This window comes from Centruroides sculpturatus, unplaced genomic scaffold, assembly GCF_000671375.1.
Source record: "Centruroides sculpturatus isolate CEXI.00-Female unplaced genomic scaffold, Cexi_2.0 scaffold514, whole genome shotgun sequence".
Classification (NCBI taxonomy): domain Eukaryota; kingdom Metazoa; phylum Arthropoda; class Arachnida; order Scorpiones; family Buthidae; genus Centruroides; species Centruroides sculpturatus.
The window spans coordinates 117,560-142,451 of record NW_019384787.1 but is presented as its reverse complement, the minus strand read 5'-3'; the positions used below and the strand labels follow the sequence as shown (position 1 = coordinate 142,451).

Sequence of the window (24,892 nt, the reverse complement as noted above, 5' to 3'; positions counted from 1 at the left end):
TTTATACAAGTACAGTTTCACTACTTCTGTACTACATAGTTAATCAAATTGTTTTGAAATAGATGGATTCTGCTTACGGAAGTGAGAATAGTCTCCAGAGACATGGCTCAGCTCTCTCGGTGAATTCCACTAGTCTCTCGGCCACTAGTTTCACTTCTTTCAAAAAAGCAAGAGGGTTGCGAGAAAAGTTGGCACAGATGGAGACATATCAGAGCATTCTTTGTCGTCGGATAGATACATTACAGAGTTATTTTGACACCTGTGCAGAGGCTGTTAATGCTGTTAATGGAAAAGATGATGATGCACGCAGTGAGTATTGTTTATATAACTATAATTTGAAAAATTTTTCGTACATACTTTAAAATTTAACTAAATATAGTGGAAGATACTGATGAAGAGATAGATGAATTCGGTACATCGAGAGATTCGACATTAATTTATGATGATAAAGGTACTTTCAGATCATATTTTTTGTCTGCATATATTCATTTGAGATATCTTTTACATAATTTATTGAATATACTTCATTAGGTGGCCATTCACCAACAATTACTAAACGCTTACAAATTCAGCACGGAGCCCATGCCATCGACTTCAAAGGTGAAGCCATCACTTTCAAAGCAACGACAGCTGGAATGCTTACAACACTATCCCATTGCATTGATTTGATGACTCAAAGAGAAGAAAACTGGAAAAGAAGACTTGAAAGAGTTATTATAATATATTAAATCATACTTGCAACAGTTAGTTTCTACAATTGAAATAAGTTTTTTCATTGATGTAGGAAGTTGAGAAGCGAAAAAAGTTAGAAGAGCATTATCAACAACTTCTTGCAGAAGCAAAAGCACAAAAACCACCTATAGTCTTGGGTGGTCCTGATTATGAGGTGTGTAAGAATGAACTACTTGATTTTGAATTTTAAGAATTTACATTATTATTATTATTATTATTAATTGATTAAAAATAATAAAATTAAATTAAAAAATAATAAAAATATAAATTAATTAAAAAAATGTTATTAAAAATTATGGTTCAACATAATTTTATTTTTTAGGAGGGTCCACACAGTATACTCAATGAAGAAGAATTTTTTGATGCAATTGATGCTGCTCTAGATAAAGAAGAACAAGAGGAGGAAAAGGTTCAGACTTCATTAATTTTATAATTTTTTATAACTAACAAGAAGTAAAATGATGATCATATTACAGAGAAAGTTAAGAAATAAAATTATAGACTCTGTACCTGTTTCACCAACTATTCCTGCAACACAGCATCAGTTATGGCCAGAAATTGAACAGATAACAATGGAACAGTTAAAGTATGCCAAAATGGGTGTTGGAGAGGGAGGATGGCAACTTTTTGCTGAAGATGGAGAGATGAGAATGTACAAAAGAGAAGTGGAAGTAGGTGGGGTAGTCTGTGATCCTTTGAAAGCAGTACACACTGTTCAGGTATGCATTAGGCAGAAAAATTAGTTTGGTTGTGGTTTGAACTTAATCAACACAATTTTTATTACAGGGTGTGACCGGCCATGAAATGTGTCATTATTTTTTCAGCCCAGATGTCCGTTTTGATTGGGAAAGTATGTATTTTATTTTTAAGTAACGACTATACGGTTCTATAGAGAAAATAATACTCTCTCTTTTATCCCTAGCCACATTAGAGACCATGAAAGTCGTTGAAGAAATTGATTCCGACACCTTGATATTCCATCAAGTACATAAAAGAGTTTGGCCTGCAACACAGAGGGATGCACTGTTTTGGTCTCACGTACGTCGGGTACCAAATTCGGAAGATCAAGACGCTCACGACATATGGATCGTGTGCAACAATTCGGCAGACGTTCCACCTATTCCCGTAAGTGTAATTCTTGAAAGTTAAGGGTCTATCATCTGTCTCTCAATCCCCGTTTGCATTCCGTTTACAGGTCGGAAAATGCGTCCGCGTGAAACTCACCGTGTGCCTCGTTTGTCAAACTTACGTCGATCCGCCCACAGAAGATAGCAAGATCACTCGTGAAAATTTGAATTGCAAAATTACTTACTGTTCTATTAGTAAGTGTTGTCATAAAATAGATTGTGTTGTTAATTAATGATACATATCTAACCAAATTTTTACAATTGTAGTTAATCCTGGAGGCTGGGCTCCGTCGTCGGTCTTGCGTGCCGTCTACAAACGTGAATATCCAAAGTTCCTTAAACGTTTCACACAGTACGTCAAAGACATGACAGAAAATAAGGCCATCATGTTCTGACCAAGCATCCCATAACATAAACAAACGATTAGTAGAGTTGTAACACTGCTAATCACACATACGGATGTGTATAAATATTGTTTATATATATATTATACATGTATATATATATATAAGCATACTATTTCAGTCAGATGCTGTGATGTGGACATTTTGATACTGTAATCCCGAAATTATATATGAAAAATATTCAAGTACAAATACATATATTAAATACGCTTTAAACACCAAACAAACAAAAGTTTTATCGGCTAAAGATATTCGACTTCTATTATCGTGCGAAGCATCGCAGAACCGATGTAAATATTTTTTGAACAGAGTAAAAAACAAGAAAAAAATATCATATTCTTTTGTACAGAATCATTCTGTAATTTTTGAATAAATCATAAAGTAGCTGAATTTTATCAAAACTGAGAATTTTTTTTTGTAAAATTTTCCTCAAATTTGAGTTAGAACACGTGGCTTCGCCAATAGTGATGATTTTCTAAATATCTGATTTTCGTCATTGGTTTCTTTTATGCAAGGTAGAATTTGTAAATATATAAAAACAATCTGTGTTTTTGATTACCAGTAGGTCTTTATTAACTGTTTCTTAACTGCAACGATACTAAAAAATAATAAAAAATATTGTCACGTTAGCCATTTTGACATGCCCCTTGTTGTTCTTACAAAGTTGGTCATGTTACTTCAATCTGTTTTGATCAAAGAAGAAAAAATGTTGAGATAATGTATAAAAATATCAGTTTGTATGCAGAATAAAAATTTTACAGGTTTTGGAATGAATGTATTAATGAATTTTTTATTTTTTTGTTTTTGTTTGAGATCTTAAAATATTAAATGGTGAAAATTTAAATAAGGTGTTCAAGTGAAATTTTATTTTTTGTGCTAAATATAGACATCAAAATTTTTGTAATAAATTCTTTGTAATATCATTTGAATAATGTTTTACAATTTGATAAGAAACACTAGGAAGACTGTTTAACCTCAGAATAACAATAATTGGTTGTACAAGGTCTGTTCAAAAAGTATCGGACCTTTGGTCGGCAAAAATAAATTTATTGACTTTGAGGTACAAAACCCTAATCCCCTTCAAAGTAGTCTCCTTGGTAATGTATACACTTCTCCCAGCGTTCCTGCCATTGCTGGAAACACTGCTGGAACGCATCTTTTGGAATGGTTATCAGCCGGTCCGTCGCATTTCGCACGATGTCTTCTCTCGACTAAATTTGGGTTCCTTTTAGCGCCATTTTCAGCTTGAGAAATAGCCAAAGGTCACACGGAGCCATGTGGAGAGAGTACGGAGCGTGACGAACCACAGGAGTATTGTGTTTGGCGACGAAAGCCCGAATCAGATGCGCAGAATGGGCGGATGCGTTATCACGATGGAGCTGCCAAGTTTTGTTCGACCACAGATCCCATCGTTTGCGTCGCACTGTATCGGAAAGACGACGAAGGACCTCCTGGTAGTACTCCTTTGGGATGGTTTGGCCTTGTGGTGCGTACTCACGACACACCACCCCACGAGAGTCGAAAAAACTGTCAACATGACCTTTGATATTGCTGCGGACCTGCCGTGCTTTTTTTGGCCTCGAGGATCGTCCCCGAAAGCCTGCTGAATCTTGCGAATGGTTTACACTCGGGTATCGCCAAGGTTTTTGGCAAAATTTGATGTAATATCGCTGCTCACGTTGTTCAGTCATTTTCCAGCTTAGTGAAATCCGACGAGAGCGCACTACATGACCTCACTCATACGCCGATTGCCAACGACTGACGCTTTCTGCAGGCGGGAAAAAATTCAGGGCTGTGCATGACTGTCCCCTCCACAACTCCACCGAAGGAGGCGTCTCTCGCATCATTGGTTTACGCGGAAAAAAATAAGGTCCGATACTTTTTGAACAGACCTTGTATATCAGGAGTTAAAATTGTGCTGATTCAAATTGAGCTAGATTGTGATTGATAAGGTTTCTATTTTTATAAAATTGGTTTGCCAAAAGATACTCTGTGTTTTAAAATTGGACACATTAAATGTTGAAAAATAAAATAATTTATTTTGATCACGGATGGTCTTAGATCAAATGTCAAAGTGTATTTTTTACATAAAAGTTTTCCTATATCCGGTACCATTTGCAAGACAAAGTCTGAATCGTCAGAGCATTGACTTTGACCTGGTCATTCCCAAAATTAAAGACCATAAATCTGGGCTGTAGAGGATTTCAAATAACCTCAAGTCTGTTTTTTTTCTTATGACAATCTTGCATTATTGTAGCACAAGAAAAAGGCAGTTCTTTTGGGCCTTAGCCCTCTATAGAGATACAAAATTCAATTGCCAATCATGGATTTATATGGAAAGAGGAAGAAGAGATTCTCTGTTGCAACAGAATGTACATGCAAAGTTTTGTTTCTGAGTAGATACCCAAGGCTACTAAACAATGACAGTTGATCTTTGTAAACTAATTTTTAAGCATTTGTGCAAAATATGAGGCATCTGTCAATACTAATTTAACTAATTAGTATTGACAGATGCCTTATATTGCCATCATGCCCACATCCAAAAAATGGACTGTTGTGTTGCTATGCTGTTCAACCTTTAGGGTAAGAACACCGTGTGTGTGTGTGTGTGTACAGTACATATGGATGGTTTTACCCTAAAGATTGAACAGCATAGCACCACAACAGTCCATTTGCTAGATATTAAAATTGAATTTAAAGGAGGAGTCATACATACAAACTTATAAACTGGAATATATTCCTTTATTCATTCTGGCCCGCTCAAATATCTTTTTTGGTATAAATCAACTGCTTTTAGATATTTAATTAGGAGGGAGTTTATCCATTGCACCAATATTGAGGATACGATTGCAGAGCTTAAGCACACAAAGAGAATAGTGACAACACTCAATAAAACTTATCTATATTTTTTTGCTATATGAGGCAGCACAGTATACTAAATATTGCAAAATGATAAAGACACTATAGATTGGACCAGGGGTCCTGGAATTCATGGCATACCTTTAACGGATGACAGATTTGGAAAGGATTTAATATACATAGGAACCCCAAACTGATCTCTTAATAGCAGGATTAAAGAACACAGATATATTGAAAAAGGGAAACAAACAATTCTTTTCATATATGCCTCAGGACCAGGAATTAAAGCTAAACTAGATGAAGTGTTTTAATTAATGAAGAAACTAAACTTTTGGAGATAATACAGATATTTAAAACAGAATTGACAGAAGAATGCATTAATATAAAAGATGCAGAAGCATTATCAAATGCACGGAAAGTGTTTTATGATGATCCAAAGAAAGTTTATTATAACTGGATTGAATGATGGGGTATTAATATAAAATTATGTAAAATATATTTGTTGTAAAGTTTAAATTGCATAAATTTCAAAAGTAGTTTAAATTTAGTTCAAATGTAATAAACTATGAAATGAGCATTCTAAATGGAACACATAGGTAACCAACCCGAAGCAGGGCAGTCGAGTTGTTTGTAATGTACAACTGGAATAAAGTAAAGGTCTGATTATTATTTATACATTTTTTCCAGTTTGAATTAGCTTTCCTTTTTTATTGTGGTCAATGCTGGTGCAATTACTAAAAAGATCAAACAAAAAAATTCCTTCTAATTCTCATTTTGAAAAATACAAAACCATGAACAACAAACACTTTTAATGTGGCAATTGCATTGTCCCTTAATTGCAAGGATCGGAGTCTCAATTTAACATGGCATAATGCGAGATTGGATCAAATGACAGACATCTGGGGTAATTTTGCAAGGATGGAAAACAGAAGCTCATGCATTGTCTGATTTTTTAAAAATTTTGTCTCGGTCACACCCTCACACAAAAATCTGAGCTTATCTCTCACTCCACTGCATTGCTCACCACAACGGACGTCACAGAGTTCTGTTTGCTTTCTGCGGTCTAGAATGAAGCATGGCAGGATTGTGCTTTCGTGCATGACAAATAGATTCATCAACACCGGTTATGTTAAAGTGACAGACTGCACTTCTGACTTTTGATGCATGGAGAACTATTGAATACTCCGATTTTTATATAATTTTCACAGGTGGTACTTCAAATATGAAATAATATGCAAAGCAAAATTTTATCAGGTAACATTTTACACACAAAGGTTAAAATGATTGTCTGTTCATTAACTTGGAATGGGGCATAAATTTGTAAGTTAATTGTAAAAATATGCTCTATCCCAAATAGTGTCAGCAAGACTATTATAATTTGTTACTCAACTGTCTGATTTAATATCCTATAGTTATCATTAAATGGTGGATGTATATTAAACTAACATAAAATACATGGGTTAATTATAAAGAATTTATTAATCTAACTCAATACAAAACAAACAAACTAAAAATTATATCACTACTCTGACATACATATGTCTAAATAGGAAACAGATTTCTTTGGATGTCAATGATATCCTGTAAAAAAATAGTGCCGATGATATTAAAGTAATCTTTGACAACTATGATTTTCACCATGTTTATGTCAGTTTGCAAGATTAAAATTAATTCTTAAATACACATTCCAAGAAAAATAAGATGTTATTCAGATTTTACTCGTAAAAACATTGTCAAAGAATAATTTAATAATAATAATAACAGATCACCACAATTTGTTGCAGAAATAATGGCTGCAATATCAATAAAAACAAAACAAAATATCGGTTCAAATTGACAAATGATTGTGGGAAGACACCATTTAGTTCACACAATTTATGTATTGTTTCAAAACTGAAAAAAAAATTTAAAAAAAGACTTTATGAATTTTTACATTATCACTAGGTCTTTTGAATTTGTCTATGAAAAAAATTAATAAATCCGACATACAGAGTGATGAAAAATTATTATTTAAAAAAGGGTGAAATTTCTTTGTACACTAAATAAAATTTTATGGCTATATTACTACCGGCATCACTGCCACATGCTTGCGTAGTTTCCCTGAAGGCTGGCAGGTAGAGGGCCACCCGCCGTAAACAGTCTTGTCCCCGAAGCATCATAACAGTGAGTGTAGATGGCAGGATTGTACTCTAGACTGAAGAACACCTCTCGATAATTTTCGTCCGGATACTGCAATTAAATCAAAGACTAGCATTACTACCAAGAATTGGCTGCTGCTACAATTAAATAACTTACCACCCATCCCCGGGTCGCTCTCAGCACGGCTGGGCGGCTTCCGCCCGAGTCTTCCAGGTAACGCCCCGCCCTGACGTCATAAAACATCAGGATGCCGATTCCGGTTCCGACGGTCAGGAGATCTCCAGAAAAACTCAATGACCTCACGCCACAACCCTGATACTTGGCCGTGATTTTCTGGACAGGTTCCAGAGTCTGAACATCCAGAAGAGTGATGTGAGAGCGTGATCCGACGGCATAGAGTTTGTGTTCGTAATTTTGAGTCATGCAAACTGTTTCTTGAAAGAATGGAAGTTTGCAGGAAAATTTCTGTTAAGCATTAATGAAGCATTTTATTTTTAAATTAATTAATTTGTAATTAAAAAAAAAAAAAAATTTACCTGATGGAATGACTGTAGATCCCAGAGATGCAGAAATCCATTCAATGACAGTGCTACTAAAATCTAAACAAAATTTTCCATTAGAATTACATAATTAGGATTTAATCAAATAATGTAATTAGAAAATATAATCTATTTATTCCATAATCTCAAAGTCTAGTGGACATATTGTAATATTTCAATTTAACAACAAAATACGGTAGCTAGCCCCTCGTTATATTGTGCAAAATAGCTCGTTTGGTTTGTATTTATACATCAGATGGCATTATATAACTGCTATATCTATCCATTACTGGCTAGACCACTTATATTTGGAATACAAAAAACAAAAACAAGATATATACAAATAAGTAATATAAAAAGAGGCTACTATATATTGCTAACTAAGACAAGTTTAAGAGGATTCCAAAGAATTTGGGATAATCATATCCTTCATATCTGTTAAATCATAACATAGTTTTTGGCTGCTTAGACAAATGACGGTAAGATATGGTTCAAATTAATTATAGTTGCCATATAATAATCTGCTGTATAAAATGGATATTTTAAAAGGGAAAAGGTTTTATTTATTTTCATCAAGACACTCAAACTATCACAAAATTCATAATTAAAATACCCCATTTTCTATGCAGTGTAGAGGGAGTTTTGGAAAGATGTGGAAGGCATTTCCATAAAAACCAAAACTTGCCACTATGGCACTTTTGGTGCTGCAAGTGAACATTTTATTTGTACAAGTCACCTGTGCTAGACAAAGCTTTAGTAATGCAGGGGATAGTGCCAAATGTAATTCCCTTTTGAAGGTGTAAATACCAAAGGCGATAAACTCTGTCTGAACACTGACTGTAATTGATTCTGCTTGATAGTCTTTTGAGGATGCCAAATTTAAAAAGTGTGTTTTATTGAGCTTTATAAGTGTCTCCACAATGAAAATCACTTGGATTAAGATCTGGAGAATAAGGTAGCCAGGGGAGAGGTATGTCTAATCACTGTTATCAATAAAATCTTGTCACAAACAGTTGTATGAAGTATCCAATAAGTGGAGGTTCTCTGTGTTTTACAAAGGTGATCGACTCGAGGCATTTGTTGTATCCCGACTAATATGGCACCAAGTGTTGATCATCTCTTGGTATTCTGGATGTCGAGGCCCATTGTTGTTACTAGCTTCTTTGAAGAATGGTCCAAGGACAAATGTGGCTGTAATACCATATCAGACAATCACATCAAAGCCAAACAATTACCAGATTAAATCATGCTAATTCCTACTATTAATAGTTATTAAATATTGAGTAATTTGGCACTAGAGGCATTAGGTGCCATCTTGTATTAAATTTAATAATTAAATTAACATTTATTAGTTTTAAAATTTTTGGCCTGGAATGTGTCTCAAACCTGCAACTGTTGCTTACCATGTGGATACATTGCCAGTTATGCTACTCAGACTTGTCCAAATTTCTGCTTCCAAACATATTTAATTTTGAAATAACTGTACTAGTTACTCATGGTGCCTGTAATCACCCACCACGGCACTTGGCTGACTATCATTTTACCGTGGCACGGTGTATATATACGTATAGACAATATTGGTGGAAGTTTCCATCGTGCACGTTCAGCTGTAGTAGATGCAAAAATACCTTTGGTAAAGAGGCAGCTTATAGTGTTACTAAGCATAGTTAGTTGCTATGGTGTTATGGATTTTATATTGATCAATTTTTATATTGAAAATGCCCTCTTGCTCAGCTTTTGTTTGCAAACGCACTCAGAAACAAATTTAACAACTCATATTAAGTTCTAATATTTCCCAAGCAATCCATGGATGCTTGGGAATTAAACGTAAGGACTGGACTCCTAATAAACACAGTAGAATATGTAGTCTACATTTATCATCAGGTTAGTTATTACTACTATTTTAAATGTAAAATTTGTTGATATATATATAAATATCAAAACATCCAAAATTTAAATATAACCTTATAAGCTATCTTCATTTATTTACATTTTGGTTCAGTTTTCTATATTTATAATTTTCATAAACAATACAAAATTTCAAGGAAAACAAATACTGTATGTGTATACACACACACATTTGTTTTCCTTGAAATACACACACACAATGGTAAATGGGACCTACAACCTGACCAAAAAATAAAATCATGTACCTGGCTAGAAAAGTTTAGATATAAAATAATCTCCATCTACTATATTTACATGCATATTTTACATGAATATAATACATGATAATATTAGGTAAAATATTAAAAACAAATAGCATAGGCTTAGGTCAAAAACAAATAGCATAGGTCATTTGTCAAGAGTCTGAATACATGTAAAAAAAGTCATTTGTAAAATGAAGGGATACAAAATATTGCAAACAAGATTACCAATATCACCGCTGAAAACACCTTCTGATCATGATTTTTGTTCAGGCAACAAACTTCTTGTATCTTTGCACAATCTTACTAACCCAACTGTATCAAATTAAAATAAATTTAAAAAATACTGAAATTATATGTATTGTATGTGTTTTATGAATAACACATTTCAATATGCATTAAAAGTGGGATTTTTACACAAATTTATTATATTAGTTCCATGTTACAAAACGTTTTAGCATAACCTACTAAAAAATTAAATGTATGTGATGCATAACTTTGATTTCACAATATGTTTTAAAACTTGTAAAGTAAACACAATAGCCTTGTATTAGTATAGAAAATACTTATTGTTATTATATCTGATGAAATTATTACCGAGAGTGTAGAAATGAAGCTTTATCACTACCAATATTGGGTACGTTCGTAAAGTCAAACGAGAATGACGTCATCGTTATTCTTATTTCATTAGACTTTTTGAACGATTCGTTTATAACTAAATGGATGTTTCTAAAATCGAAGATATGAATTTTGCTAGTGCAGCCTTATCCAAAATATTTTTCTTAGATTGCTTCAAATGGACAGTTATTTCAATCATTTCACCTTTTCATTCACAATTTAAAAACTCGAGTAGATTTAGAAACATCGATATCGTCGGGCACCATTTTCTTAACAAAGTGAACTAACTCTTTCCTTCGTGAACTTTGTTAGAGTTTTGTTCGAAACGTCATCACCACAAAGCATGCACACTGAGCGAGACTACTATTTTTCGAACGATTCATTACTAACACGTTTGACTTTACGAATGTACCCATTATTATTGTCATACAGATTTTAATTTAATCAATTTGTGACAACACACATTCTTTGTGAAAATATTTTAATTTAGATAGCATCGAATTACAAAAGTGCTCATCAAATGTAACATAATTTTCACACTTTGTTATCCAGAGTACTGGTTACCAAAAGAAATTATCGTTATCTAATCATTTGTTCCTGCAGCTGATAGTAATACTTATGATTAGTTTTTAGGTTTGATTTTTCATCCCAACAATACTTTGTGCCTTTTACTATTGAATTTAGATCATCATTTCTGTATTGAAATGGACACTTTATCAATACAGGCATACCTCGACTTACGTCGTTTCGAGTTACATCGTTCCCGATTATACGTTGTTTGTCAAAAAAGTACACGGAAAAATAAAAATCAAGTTTAAGTCATTTTATTCGACTTTACGTCCATCCGCCACAAATATTGAAGTCGTAATATCACTAGAAAAGCATTTAAAGCACATAAAATCATATTAAAATATATACATTTCCAAGTATGTACTGTATTTACAGTACAGTACATGCATTCGTAAATTTAGATTACTTTTTTCTGTACTCTATTAAAAACTAAAATTTATTTGTTTGTAAGCTTAAAATAGATTCTTATTAACCATATATTATTAAAAATGCATTAATAAATAAAATACAGAACTGGGAATAGTAATTTATGGTTTAGCCTAGTGACAAGTAGATTCGGAGACAAGTAAATTCGACTTACGTTGTTTTTCGACTTAAGTCGTTTTCCTGGAACCAATTACCGACGTAAGGCGAGGTATACCTGTATAGTAAAAAATTGATTTTCCTTTCAGGTTTATATAGCTTCTCAAAAAACATTCTTTGTAAAACTAGCCTTTCTTGGATCCATTGACATAACTGAGAAGTATGATCCAATGTCTTGATGATGACTATTTTTATTTTTATACATCATTAGAAACTGTCAGCCAACAAAAGATATCCACCCCAACAATGAATTACAGTTAAAACCAAAAAACAACACAGTAAAAAATATGATTTAATGCAATGTGTTAATGCATTAATGTATGACAATAATAGCAGTATGACTGCATACCTCTCCAATTCTGTAATAATACAGTATAATATATTTAAAAAATAACTTGATTCTCTCATACGAAAGCTTTCTACCAATAAAATGTATGTTCCATTTGTATTAAATAGAAATTATAATTCAGTTTAACAATAATTTCAGATATTGTATTTCTGTTTTTATTTATCTGATTAGATATCAATTTTCTGTTTCTGTTTTATTTGAAATTATTATATTGAAATTACTTTTTTAATGTATTCTAAGTTAAAATAAACATTAAAATGCATTTTATTCATAACAAAACTTCCTGATCTTAGTAACATTTCTCAAGACAATTCATTAAGAATACAAAAATATGTATTCTGTAATAATGGCATTACAAATCCAACCGCAAGGAGTGCCAGGTAATCAGTAGTAGCGGAATGTAGCTTGATTTTAACCTGGTAATCATTTGGCTTTAATCCATACCAGACTAATTTTATGCAAATATGTGGAATCTGCTGGAAAACATGCAGGTTTTACGGTTGTTCACTGTTCTTCCAGGGTAAAATTGTGTCTAGTGACTCCACATGATCTTCTATAGTAGTAAGGAAGGTCAATGCACAAAGCAATGCCAGTTGAATTTCCTGTTGATGGCAAGCAATTACTGGTTGTGACAGATCTTATAAAGATGGCAATGCACTAACTTTCTTAGTACAGTACCTTCTACACTGTTTACAGGATATACACAATTACTGTGACAGTGTACATGTATTACTACAGTCTGCAACATTATTCATTGACTGTTCAACAATATTTATATCAGTGAATGGTTGTCTTTTTAATCCGAAAAATGTTTCTCTCGGTAGACTATCTTACAGCAGGTCAGGTCCAGAAACTCTTTTATTGTATTTTCAATTCATATGCATTTCGAACTGATGAATTGAAAATACAATAAAAGAGTTTCTGGACCTGACTTGCTGTAAGATAGTCTACCGAGAGAAACATTTTTCGGATTAAAGAGACAACCATTCACTGAACGAATATACAGCTACAATTAGTAAATTCAATATTTATATCATTAACTTCAACAATAATTTGTAAAGCGATAGGTTTGTGTGAGGACCAGAAATTTTGTATTAAAAAAAAATCTTTTTTTTGTTTAATAAACTTTGTAAAGACAGAACAAGAAAACAAAAAATAAAAAGAGAAAAAGGAAGAATGAAATCAATAAAAACCTCGATTCCCACGAGTTGGGTTCCGTGTTGAGATGAGTACATTTCTGTGTCATGATTGTGTCACCCGTCACCTCATTGGACCAAGAAAATCGTCATCACTGACGAAATCAGGGAAAGATTCAAAAAGGAGGACTTGATATAAAAGGGCCAGGCATGATGAGCAAGGGGGATGAAAGTTATTATTGGTATCTGTGTGTGCGCTCCGATCGTCTACCTCCAGCCGAGAATCCGAACCTCTTTTTTGCCTACAAGACTAGAACTGAACTCCAAGAAGACCTCAAATGAACTCAACTGACCTCAATAGCTACTCAACGGAAAGGAACTGTTGGACCTTTATTTTTGTGCTGGACTTGATCTCCTATACTACCTAAGGTATTTATCCTGCCCACACACTATTGTACGCTCTCTCTCTCCAAGTAAACTAAACGCGAAATCGGTAGAATTAGAATTAGAACTAGAACTAGAAAATGATAACTGAACACAATTCAGGTAATTTATGTTCGCATTTTATTTACTAATGTAAACCTACGTTAGATATATATAAATAAACAGTTGTTTATGTTAAACCCTTCTCGAGTGCAGTTTCTTCCGTTTTTCTCTCCTTTTCCTCCATTCTGGGTCCAACCCTCATACCTATCTGCTCGAGCAAACTGGTGGTCTCTGTATCGACCGAAGGATACAGTGGTGTCATCCTGACGGGGTATCGAAGAGATACCGACCCTAAGGTCACATTTGCACCCTCAACTGGGTAAAATTTCAGATATCTAGTTTTCTCAAATCAAGTGATCATTCTACTAAGAGCTGGTGGATTTAATGGTTCTTGAAATAGGAATTTCTCATTGTAAAAATTTAAGTGCATCAGCAGCATTGCCATCATTTTCATAAAGCAGTTTCTAACAAAGTGATGGTATATTTGCATAAGCACACATTATGGCCAATAGGCCATAATGTGTGCTTATGCAAATATACCATGTGTGCTTATGCAATAAACCATAATGTGTGCTTATTTTTCCATAAGCACACATTATGGCCAATAGGCCATAATGTGTGCTTATGCAAAATGCATTTTTGTTGCTTGTAGTACCAAAAGTGCCATAGTGGTGAGTTTTGTTTTTTTTTTTCTTAACAGAAATGTCATCACACCAGATTTGGTTGCATTTGGCATGCCAAATAACTATATAGACAGACATGAATAGGAGTACTTTAACTATGACCACCCAGTACTTCATAGTCTATGTCAAGTTATCAACCTGATATAGAGTATGCAGAAACTGCATGAATAATATAAAAGCCATTGTGTGTGTGTGTGTGTGCATTCATTATAACTCCTGCAATTTTTGTCCAATCCAGATGAAATTTATGATGATGTATGTTGGATTTTTCCACTGTTGTTTTTTATAATAATTTAGTTATGCATAAAAATGCATATTCTGAATGCTATCAGACATTATACATGGATACATAAGTCATTGCATTGTGACAATGTCACAATAAATGTTTTAATTAAAAATACTTGTTTGAGCTAAATTTACTGCCGTTTTGAGTTTTAAAAATTGATTTTTCAAAATGAGTCAGTGTAGACATTTGTGGCTCAAGTGAATGAATTCAAAAATTGTTTAATTCATGATGATGACGATGATGATGATGATATTTGTTTGGATCATTACATCATTTGCCAAACCTCATTTAGTATTAAATATGATGGAATTAAGGCATTTACAAGGCACAGCAATTGCAAGGAGCACAAAAAAGAAGTGGATCTTCTCATTTACCTTTACCCCCTGGACATCACATCCAGCAATGAAGCAATTTCCAAAGATGATGACCCTAGATGACACAAGTGGACAGTTCTTCGAGTAAAAGGGAATTAGCTGAAATTTCTTTGAAGGTAGTGTTGCAATATTAACTTTATCTGAAATAAGATTACAAATTTATTTTGTAGTACACAATAAAAGCATGCATATCCACACATAAATGGAGAATTTTCAGGTTTCTTTCAAAAGATTGATTCTTAATTTTCCATTCTTAAGCTTGATGTTCATTAATTAATGAATGTACCATACTCATAATGTAAATCATTAATTTTTCTAAACTAAAATAAACTTTAGAAAGTATTCAAAAGAATCAGATGCAACCATGAACAATACTAAAGATTGTTAAGTTCAAATATATGTGTTTTTTCTACATGTAGTTTTTATTCTGTATACCTACTCTTATTTTATTTTTCCAATGCTAAAAATGTATTGCTTATTTGTTTATTTTATTAAACTTAAATTGTTTGCCAAATTATTAAATTTTAAAAAACAGTTCCAGAAAAATGCTTTTCTAACCTGTATAATGGTAGAATCTTATAACAGGAGGTAATATCTTACATTGTTTTAAATTCATAAATAAAAATAAAAATGGTCTATTGCACTCCTTAATAGATTTTTATTCTTTCACTTTACATGAACAAATATTGTACTTCTCTTTTCAGTAGTAAAAGTTATTGCCATTTTTCTTCCATCTAGACATTCATAAAAGCTTTCATGGAATTGCAGCATGCACGTTTTGAAAGAAATAAAAGCAGTAAATAACACAAATTCTCAAAATATCACCAACCAAATACAACAGACAAATGCAACTAGCATGTGATAATTTAACAAAGAAACAAAGTGTACAGAATGCATTCAAACATACACAGATAGACAAGGTCTACAATTCCCAGACTGGCAACACTGCACCTCTCACACTAGACTTTCTACTAAATGTGGTTTGGTGAATGCCTTCAGATGTTCTCTATGTATGTGCAAAAACTGATCTTGTTCAGTTGTGTTGTCTTGTCATAATGCATCTTGTTTGCAAGTTCTATAGTGACCATGTCATGATCATTAAAAATGCAGCAATAGGCAAATGTCACGTTCTGTGTCAAGATGAGCAAAATTACAATGCAAACATTTCAGATCATAAAAACTGTGGAGACACAACTATATCCTGTACAGAAGTGTTCAAATGGTTTGCCTGGTTTAAGGACAGGTGAGAGAAGATTACAGACAATACAAGACCAGAATGTCATCCACCTCCAGAAATGCAGAAAGGGTGACGTCGGATAGATGAGTACTGCTGAGACCAATGAAGACAAGTTGGACATTATATAAAAGACAGTCTAGATCAGGGGTGGCCAACATGCAGCCCGCCAGGAGTCGTGTTGCGGCCTACGGAGCTAGATCAAATGAACATAAATGTTAACTTTATTGTACATATCACCAAATGAACATTAGAAGAGTTAAGAAGGTTTGGAAGAGTTCTATGAAACATATTTGGACAAGGATAAATATCCTGTGTTTTACAAACATGCTCTGTCGATGGTTTCGCTATTTGGAAACACTTATGCATGTGAACAACTTTTTAGTCACATGAAGTATATCAAATCACAAGTGAGAACATGAATTACTGATGTTCATTTGGAAAACTGTTTGCGTGTAGCGACAACATCAGTTGAAATCAATTTTGATGCACTTAGTTCTGTAAAACAAAGCCAGACGTCTCACTTTTAAATATTTTTAAATTGTCTAATAAATATGTTTCTCGGTTATTAAATAAATGATTCTTGGTTATGTTTTATTTTCTTCAAAAAAATAAATATACCTATTTTTTGTGTTTTTTTTTACATTAAACCAGGCAAGTTTTTGACCACGATCTCACCTACTGGAAAGCAACGATGTGGTTGAAGCTGTAGCACACTTGCTTGTTTACTTTAATTAACAAAAAAAAAAAATTAGGTGCGTGGCCCGGCCAGAAATATTATTTCTGAAATTTGGCCTGCCTGCTAAAAAGGTTGGCCACCCCTGGTCTAGATCATCTTTGAACAGGATTTGGGAAAGAAAGAAGTTTGTGTGCACTTTGTATCTCACGCATTGATAAATGAGCAAAAAGCACAAAGAATGGCATGTGCTGAATAGCTCATTGCTATGGCTGACAACAATGTGAACTTTCTGGATACCATTGTCACTGATGACAAGTGTTGGTGTTTTCAATAAACCTTGGACAAAAAAGACAAAGCATGGAATAGAGGTTGCTGTCATCCGTAAGGAAGAAGAAAATTTATTTCCAGAAATCCTAAATAAAGGTAATGTTAATCACATTTTTCAAAAGAAGGAGCATTATCCACAAGGAATTTGTACTGCAGGGTGTCACAGTCAATGCTGTGCACTATAAAGAGGTCATGTAGCAATTGTCAAAAAAATTTGCCATGTTCAACTGGAGTTTTATCAGCATAGTTTCTGGCATCTTCTCCATGATAATCCCATTGCATACTCTTGTTGCTTGTAAAGTCATTTTTGACCAAAAACATGCTGGTTCAGCTTCAACACCCTTTATATTCCCTGGATCTTGTCCCCCCTGCTGACTACATGCTCTTCCCCAAGCTGAAGATGGCTTTGAAAGGAATGTGTTTCAAGGAAGTTCAGGACATCCAATACACTGTGACAGCCGATCTTGGAGTCTTTACATCTACCATCTTCAAACAGGCCTGTGATTTTTACTGGCAATGTTTACAATATATATTGATAGATCTTAGAGGAGATTACATTAAAGAAAATAAAGCTAATATCTCCAGCTGCTATATCCTTTGATTCTATTGAATCAATCTGAAAATTAAATTAACAGTCCTGGTATGTTTGGATGGCTAATCCTCAAGCTATCTTGATTTTTATTACATGGCCATGGTCAATCCTAACATTTACTGATATGGACTGGTTTTTTTATTTACTGATATAGACAGGTTTTTTTATTTACTGATATGGACTGGAGAACATTTTTTCCACTAGTTTGGACTTTTACCAATGCAACTTGTTAAAACTTAAGATTTATATGTAAAATCCTAGTCTTTACCAAAATTTAGACTTTTATGGTAACACACAAAACTCTCAAGTTTCAATAAAGTTCAATACTGGATTGAAAAATGCTACTTATTCACATGAAGGTCAAGCAAATGAATACAGTTCCTTGTATTCAATTTGCAAAAAAAAAATCACAAACACCATCAAGGTGTTTGTGATTTTTTTGAGAAATGTGGATCCTGATAACTGTATATCTTTATTGTTGTATTTTAACAGGATGATAGTAATCTCTTCGAGCATATACAATGTACCTATTTATGGCATTTAGAAGGTTTGTTCCTGTGTAATGTCAGGGATAAGGAAGGGGTGTAAAGTGGTGTGTTTAGACATACCATCTCAGATCAATACATCATTACCATCAAAAGCATGTCCCTGATCTTGAAGGATACTGAAAATCTTTGATTTCTGGATGCTGTTGCATTAATATAGTTTTATAGTTCTAGTTGTTCTTGATACTTCAGAAATTAATGAAGTTGTTATTGTGATATTATAAATGATCTTGTGTGCAGATATTCTCTCTCTTAACATACTAAAAGCAAATTAATCTAATAACTGTCTTCCTACAATTTTCTACCCCATTAGTCAATATGTTTAAAAATGTGTTTAACAGGAAATACCAATCATATCTTGATTGCTATTTCTTGTTAAACATACATGGCTAACTTTTTTAGTGTTAATCTTTTAATAAATTACTACTAAAAAGACTATTCAGTTACTGACCTCTTCTTCAGAATTGTATAGGAGTGCTCTGATTTTCTCTGCATTTCTACAGGTTTTGACACACAACGGGGACATGATATGATGCGAAGGATAAATATCACATACAGGATTAATTGTTTCACTTTCCTTAACCCTCCATAATGCCAGTGACGTATCTCTCGAACCTAAATATTAAACAACTTAGAAGAAAAATATGTATCTTCCCTTCTTATATTAAAAAGAAATTTAACTTACCAGTAACTAAAAACTCATCATCAATCCACGTTATATCAAATATCCAATCCCTGTGAGCTTCCTTAAATTTGTAAAAATTTAATCTTGCATCTTTCAAACATATAGGATTTATAAGATCTGAAATCGTACCTCTCCCACACAGACAGGATCAAAAGTTGGCAATTTATAGACTGCCAGATCGTTGGCATTCAGACCACCAGTAGCAAGCATTGTCCTAGATGGATTGATCTCCAAAGCATGCATGCCGCAAGGATTCTCTGGTTGCACTTTGTCTTCACTGCCCATCAAACTAGGAATCTGCACCATCTTGTTAGTGGTAACGTCAAGAACCATTAACTGAAAATTTAAAATTTTAATCACTGAGTGCAATGTTTCAATCCATAGAATTTGGGATTAACATAAAATTTTGTCTCTATTTCAGAAAAAAGATACTAATAGGAAAATATACACACAATCATATAACTACAAAATTTAGTTTTGGATATTCTAAATCAAAAACAAAGTTGTCAAATGAACTTTGTCAGTACTTTTATGTTACAGGTCTACATGTTGAATTCCAGTATCATGCCACACACTGTTGTGTTACTTGTGGACCGATGCAACATAATATTGGTTTATAATTTCAAAAGAGGAATTTGAAGTATGAAAAAAATTAAAACCTAAGTAAGAAATATCTGCATTGAAAACTTCAAAAATAATTTTATTATTTATATAATTATTTATATTTAATCTCAAAATTATGTTTTTATTATGAAATATTTATGTAGGAAATACAAAACTTATTATCCATCAGTTTGCAAATTAGTCCATCTGTTCAGCATTTCAGGTTAGACATACTGTTGAGAAGAAAAATGTTTTGTTCACTTTTTTTCAATTTGTTAAAGCATGAATAAAATGTATTCCATATTCTGCAGGAATATGTATATTACATTACATTCTCAGTGTTTTTTCATAAAAGGTAATAAAATATAGTTATCATAGATGAATTAACTCCACCATGCAATCTCTAGAGAAAACATGCCAGTCCCAAGCCTGGAAAAAGGAGGGTTGGTTAGATGAGTGTCAATGCGAAGAAAGAAAGAAAAGAAAGCTTCACCCAGCAACACAAGTCCTTTCAGTAAGAACTTGGGATGTCAGAATGTTATGGTCTCTTGGAAAACTAGAGCTACTTTGGAAGGAAATGGAGAGATATCAATGGGACATATTAGGCTTAGCAGAGATGAGTTGGACAGCATTGGGAGAACTGAATGGTGGTGAAATCATCTGGTCAGAAAATGATACAAGGCATGAAGCTGGTGTTGAATTTCTGCTTAGTAAAAGAGCACAAGCAGCATTGTTAGGATACAATCCAGTTAGTGCAAGATTGATGATGGCAAGGTTTGAAGCAAATCCATTTAATATATCAGTAATCCAGGTATATGCACCTACCTCAGATAGCAGTAAAGAGGAGATTAAACTTTTCTATAAAGATCTACACATGATAATAGAGAAAACACTGCGGAGAGATGTGATCATCATTGGAGGTGACTGGAATGCTAAGATTGGAAATAATAATGAAGGTTGAGAAAGAGTAATGGGTAAGTATGGATATGGAGCAAGGAATGAACGAGGGGAAAGACTGCTTGAATTTGCCCTAGATCAAGATTTAATGATATGTAACACCAAATTCCAGCAAAAGAACTGTAGAAAATAGACATGGAGATCAAGTGATGGAACAACAAGAAACATTATTGATATGATTTTGATCCAAAGGAGATAGTCAACATCAGTTCAACAGTGTCAAACCTTTTAGGGAGCCAACATAGATTCTGATCAAATCTTAGTCATTGCAAACAAAGATTAAACTGAAGAGGAAAGTTAATGCACATTTCCAAAAGAAAAGAGACATTTCAAAGCTAAAAGATGAGAAAATAGGGAGCATATATAAAAATACACTTGAGAAAAAGATAAAAATCCTAGACAGGATGGAAGAGCTAGACAGAAGAGTGGAAGAAATAACAAAGGCAGCAATTGAGAAGCAATTGAGCAAACCCTACCAGAAGAGGAAAAAATCAAGAAGAAATGGATCACACAAGAGACCCTAAAGCTTGTCCAAGAGAAAAGAGCTCTTAGGCTTAGAAGAGACATTTCTGAAGAGCTGGAAAAACAGTATAAGGTAAAGTGCAATGAAGTGAAAAAAGCAGTTAGGATGGAAAAAGCAAAATGGCTAGAGGATCAATGTAGAAACATACAAAAATATTATGGAGAATGCAAGACTAGACAAGTATATAAGATGATCAGAAATGTCAATCAGAAATGGAAACCAAAACAAATGGCAATCAAAGATGAGAGCTTTACATATTTAGGAAGCAAACAAACCTATAATCTGGACTGCAAAAAAGAAATAGATTAGAATAGCTAAGGCAAAAACAAATTTGAAAGCAATGGACAAAATCTGGAAAAGTAAAGCATTAGTTTGCAGACAAAATTAAAAGTATTGAACATCTGCATCATCTCCTGCATGCTGTATGTCTGTGAGACATGGGTAATAACAAAAGATATGGAAAGAAAAATATTAGCATTTGAAAGACACTGTTAGAGAAAGATCTTACAAACATGATGGATGCAGAAAGTCACAAACAAAGAACTTAATAATAGGATATATGTATATGAAAAAGAATCTCTTACAAAAAATTATACAACAAAAACTTCAACTGTTTGGACACATTACACAAATGAATAAAAACAGAAAAATTAAGACTTTAGCATATGGTATCATGGATGGATTGAATAAAAGAGACAGACCATATAGAGAATGGATTGATGACATGAAGTGGTGTGGAGTGAATGTATGAGAATTGAAAAAATTGGCAATGGATAGAGAGAAATGGAAGAAAATAGTGGGAAACGCATCAGACACCAACGAGCAATGAGCTCAGCGTTAATGATGATGAGAGATGAATTGGAAAATCTTGCTCATTGTAAAGGGCACTGTGAGCCTGAAAAGTTGAAGAATCATAAACACTTTTATGCAACAGAGTGCTGCACTGGAACACAACATGTAAAAGTACTGCTTTGTTTCTTCACTTACTATTACAATTTGAGCATTAGCCTCCGAAACAACAATAGTTGCGCAGCCAATATTTCGAAACCATGGTTAATTATTCATTTTTTGCAATACATGGCTTATAAAATGCAATATCTAGCATAACAAAACCAGGTCAACTCTTTGGATACTAACCTACTCTGCACATGTAAAATGCACTTTCGCACGCGTACGCACAGAATTCAAGAGAGAAGCAGGTGGGATTAAATTAACAAGACAATTCAGATGCATAAAAAAATTACAGTGCCAGGTAACGTAATACGCAGTAACTATCAAAACAGGCCATAGTTGTCCCACGCGTGGTTGATTTCTGGCAACAGCTTGCCGAGGACCTGTCACTTTTCAGAGGACGTCACCCGGTTACCCAGGAATGACGTTATTTACCTAATCTTACGCAATGGGAGTCGTGTCGCACGCATTATTATATTTATTTCTACCTTAAAAAACAAAACCAAATACTTTGGCACAAAGAGGAAACTCTCAGCACCACGAACACCCCAGAGACGCTCCCACTTTCCTGTCACCATTTCTTTCCATAACAAAGCGGAACAAGACATCGGTGGAGTTTGTTCCGTTAGTTACCTTATTGCACTTGGTCCCGAACACAATCTGGCGGTCGGAGAGCCATTTAGAACAGAAGACTTTATTGAGCCTTCCCAGAGGGATCTCACACTCCCTCAAGATGCCGCAGGATAGCATATGACGTATACCGTGTGCCCTGAAATTGCAATTACTCTTTACACGTCTCCCAATCTCCCTATTGACGACATAGTCAACGAAACTGGAGGCATTCTCTTCATCCTTATCCCGCGACGGTTTCTTCACAATTTCAGTGTAAGTCGACTGCTCTTCGTCATCACTAGCCACAGAAACGGATTCATACATAAATATCATAATTAATTATTTCTTTTACTAGTCTGCACCTTTATAGAGTAATTATAGTCTGTATACATATCACAATCAATCACATGCCGAACAATGATATTTAACGACGGCTAAACAATCTCTGGCTATTATCACTCGATTAACTATAACGAAAAAGTGCATTTAACATCAAAGAATATCGTGCAACTTATTCGAATTTCTGTAATTTTCCTCAATTTTACTCTTTCAATTCTAAATTTCCAACTTCTAACACAATAAACAGAACTACTACAGCGCCATCTAACATACACCATATTAACTTTTTTTAATTTACTAAAAATATTTTTCATAAACCAAACTTTTAAAAACTAATAACTATTAAATACATATTAAATATAACTAATAAATTTAATTAAATATTAATAGAATTTTCTATGTTTTGGACACTTACTTGCGCAAGTACAATTTCGACTACTATAGGAAAAGGACACGCCATCGGTGACGGCTCAAATTCGAAAATTATAAATTTGAATAAATACTAATAATTCGGCATGTATCAGAACGGGAATGGTTTTTCTTTGAGCCGGAAAAAGGCGCGAAATTCAGCCGCCATCCTGGTGTGCTCATTTTGTTCCTCGATTTCAGTGATTTTAAGTAACTCTTTCCTGCGACTTTCGTCGACTTTACTGCAGTTCCTTATTCTTTATCTTCTGATCTTCCTCTTTGGTCTTTTCTCTGCCCAGGTAGGAGTTTTCATCTTTCTTTCAGCCGGAGTAGCTTCTCCTCCGGACTCGTTTATGGCGTCGCCTTTGCGCGAGCGCCTTCAGCAGCCACCGTCGGAATCGGAAGCACTCATAACTTCTGATGAATTAAGATTTATTTCTCCTCTGTCGGAATTGGAGAAACTATTCTCCATCCCTTCCTTCGGACCGAATCTATACAATTTGCCTGGAATGACAGCAGTGGCGCGCCGTTATTGGAAGAGGTGAATGCGCCGCTTCCCTTGTATTTTCTAAAAACTAAATACATATTAATTTTAATTATATGAAAATAATCGCACAATATTTTATTATAACCGCATTATGTATCTTATTACAAATTTCTATACTACACGTAAAAAAAAAGATTGCTATTGTATGTTCGAATATTAGTGGCGGAATGGAGGCGCTGTATCGTCAGCATCCAAACAAGGTCTATATAAGAAGGTCAGGACACGCGTGACGCTTCTTGAGACGCCATTTTGGGGTTTTTTGAGTCGCGTGTTTTAAGCAAACTTGTACGAGCAGTCACTTTTATACGAAATTAATTAAACTAAAATTGCATAAATTCAGTGATTTTCAGTCAAAAATATAATAATAATTTCGGATGATTACGCAACCGCAATTTTACGTAATGTTTTCATCAAATAGTTTAAAAGAAACAATCATCATATCATTCGCTGTCGTGATTAAAATTAATTAAATAGGTGTTAAAACTGATGCAATTACGTATATAGGCACTTCGTAAAGTGATGCAATAACATCAAAAAAATTTAAAGCATAATAAAGAATATAACAATTAGTGATGTAACGAATATTCGGTTACTATTCGGTATTCGGCCTATTCGGCGTATTCTTCACTATTCGGCCGAATACCGAATACTTAAAAACAGGATAAATAAATAACAAAAACACAGTAAATTAATCATTTTGGTATTTAGATTTAATGTTATCGAGTTAGTGTTGTTTGTTTATATTTATTTATAACTTGTAACATGCACAAAATAAAAAAGAAAATAATATTAGTCACATGTATTCACAATTTATAATTACAAAGATCAGCACACGTACACGTCTATCGTTGGAGAATCC

At 33.7% G+C, this 24,892-nt stretch overlaps 2 protein-coding genes across 3 annotated transcripts in view; one reads left to right on the top strand and one right to left on the bottom strand.

Moving 5' to 3' along the window:
* Positions 1–3,030, top strand: part of LOC111629257 (collagen type IV alpha-3-binding protein-like) — a 44,402-nt gene extending 41,372 nt beyond the window's left edge. Inside the window, exons 3-12 of the mRNA XM_023373140.1 lie at positions 63–309; positions 380–451; positions 532–710; positions 785–886; positions 1,055–1,141; positions 1,209–1,451; positions 1,519–1,582; positions 1,655–1,857; positions 1,928–2,054; positions 2,127–3,030. Of these exons, the coding sequence (XP_023228908.1) occupies positions 63–309; positions 380–451; positions 532–710; positions 785–886; positions 1,055–1,141; positions 1,209–1,451; positions 1,519–1,582; positions 1,655–1,857; positions 1,928–2,054; positions 2,127–2,254 (1,452 nt within the window). The 3' untranslated portion in view covers positions 2,255–3,030. The remainder of the gene's footprint in view (positions 1–62; positions 310–379; positions 452–531; positions 711–784; positions 887–1,054; positions 1,142–1,208; positions 1,452–1,518; positions 1,583–1,654; positions 1,858–1,927; positions 2,055–2,126) is intronic.
* A 3,552-nt stretch (positions 3,031–6,582) lies between these two features.
* Positions 6,583–23,341, bottom strand: LOC111629267 (DDB1- and CUL4-associated factor 12-like). Of its 2 annotated transcripts, XR_002757306.1 has the most exons (8): positions 22,761–23,341; positions 19,223–19,429; positions 19,094–19,154; positions 18,860–19,023; positions 7,798–7,860; positions 7,418–7,726; positions 7,112–7,351; positions 6,583–7,015 (listed from the first exon to the last, which is right to left on the bottom strand). XR_002757306.1 is itself a non-coding variant. In XM_023373149.1 (7 exons), exons 1-7 carry the CDS (start codon positions 23,070–23,072, stop codon positions 7,196–7,198), a joined length of 1,272 nt encoding a protein of 423 aa, XP_023228917.1. In that variant the 5' UTR covers positions 23,073–23,341; the 3' UTR covers positions 6,583–7,195. The 2 variants fall into 2 exon arrangements, 1 of the variants encoding a protein (XP_023228917.1); XM_023373149.1 differs by having other exon boundaries at positions 6,583–7,351.
* Between the last annotated feature and the right edge of the window lie 1,551 nt (positions 23,342–24,892).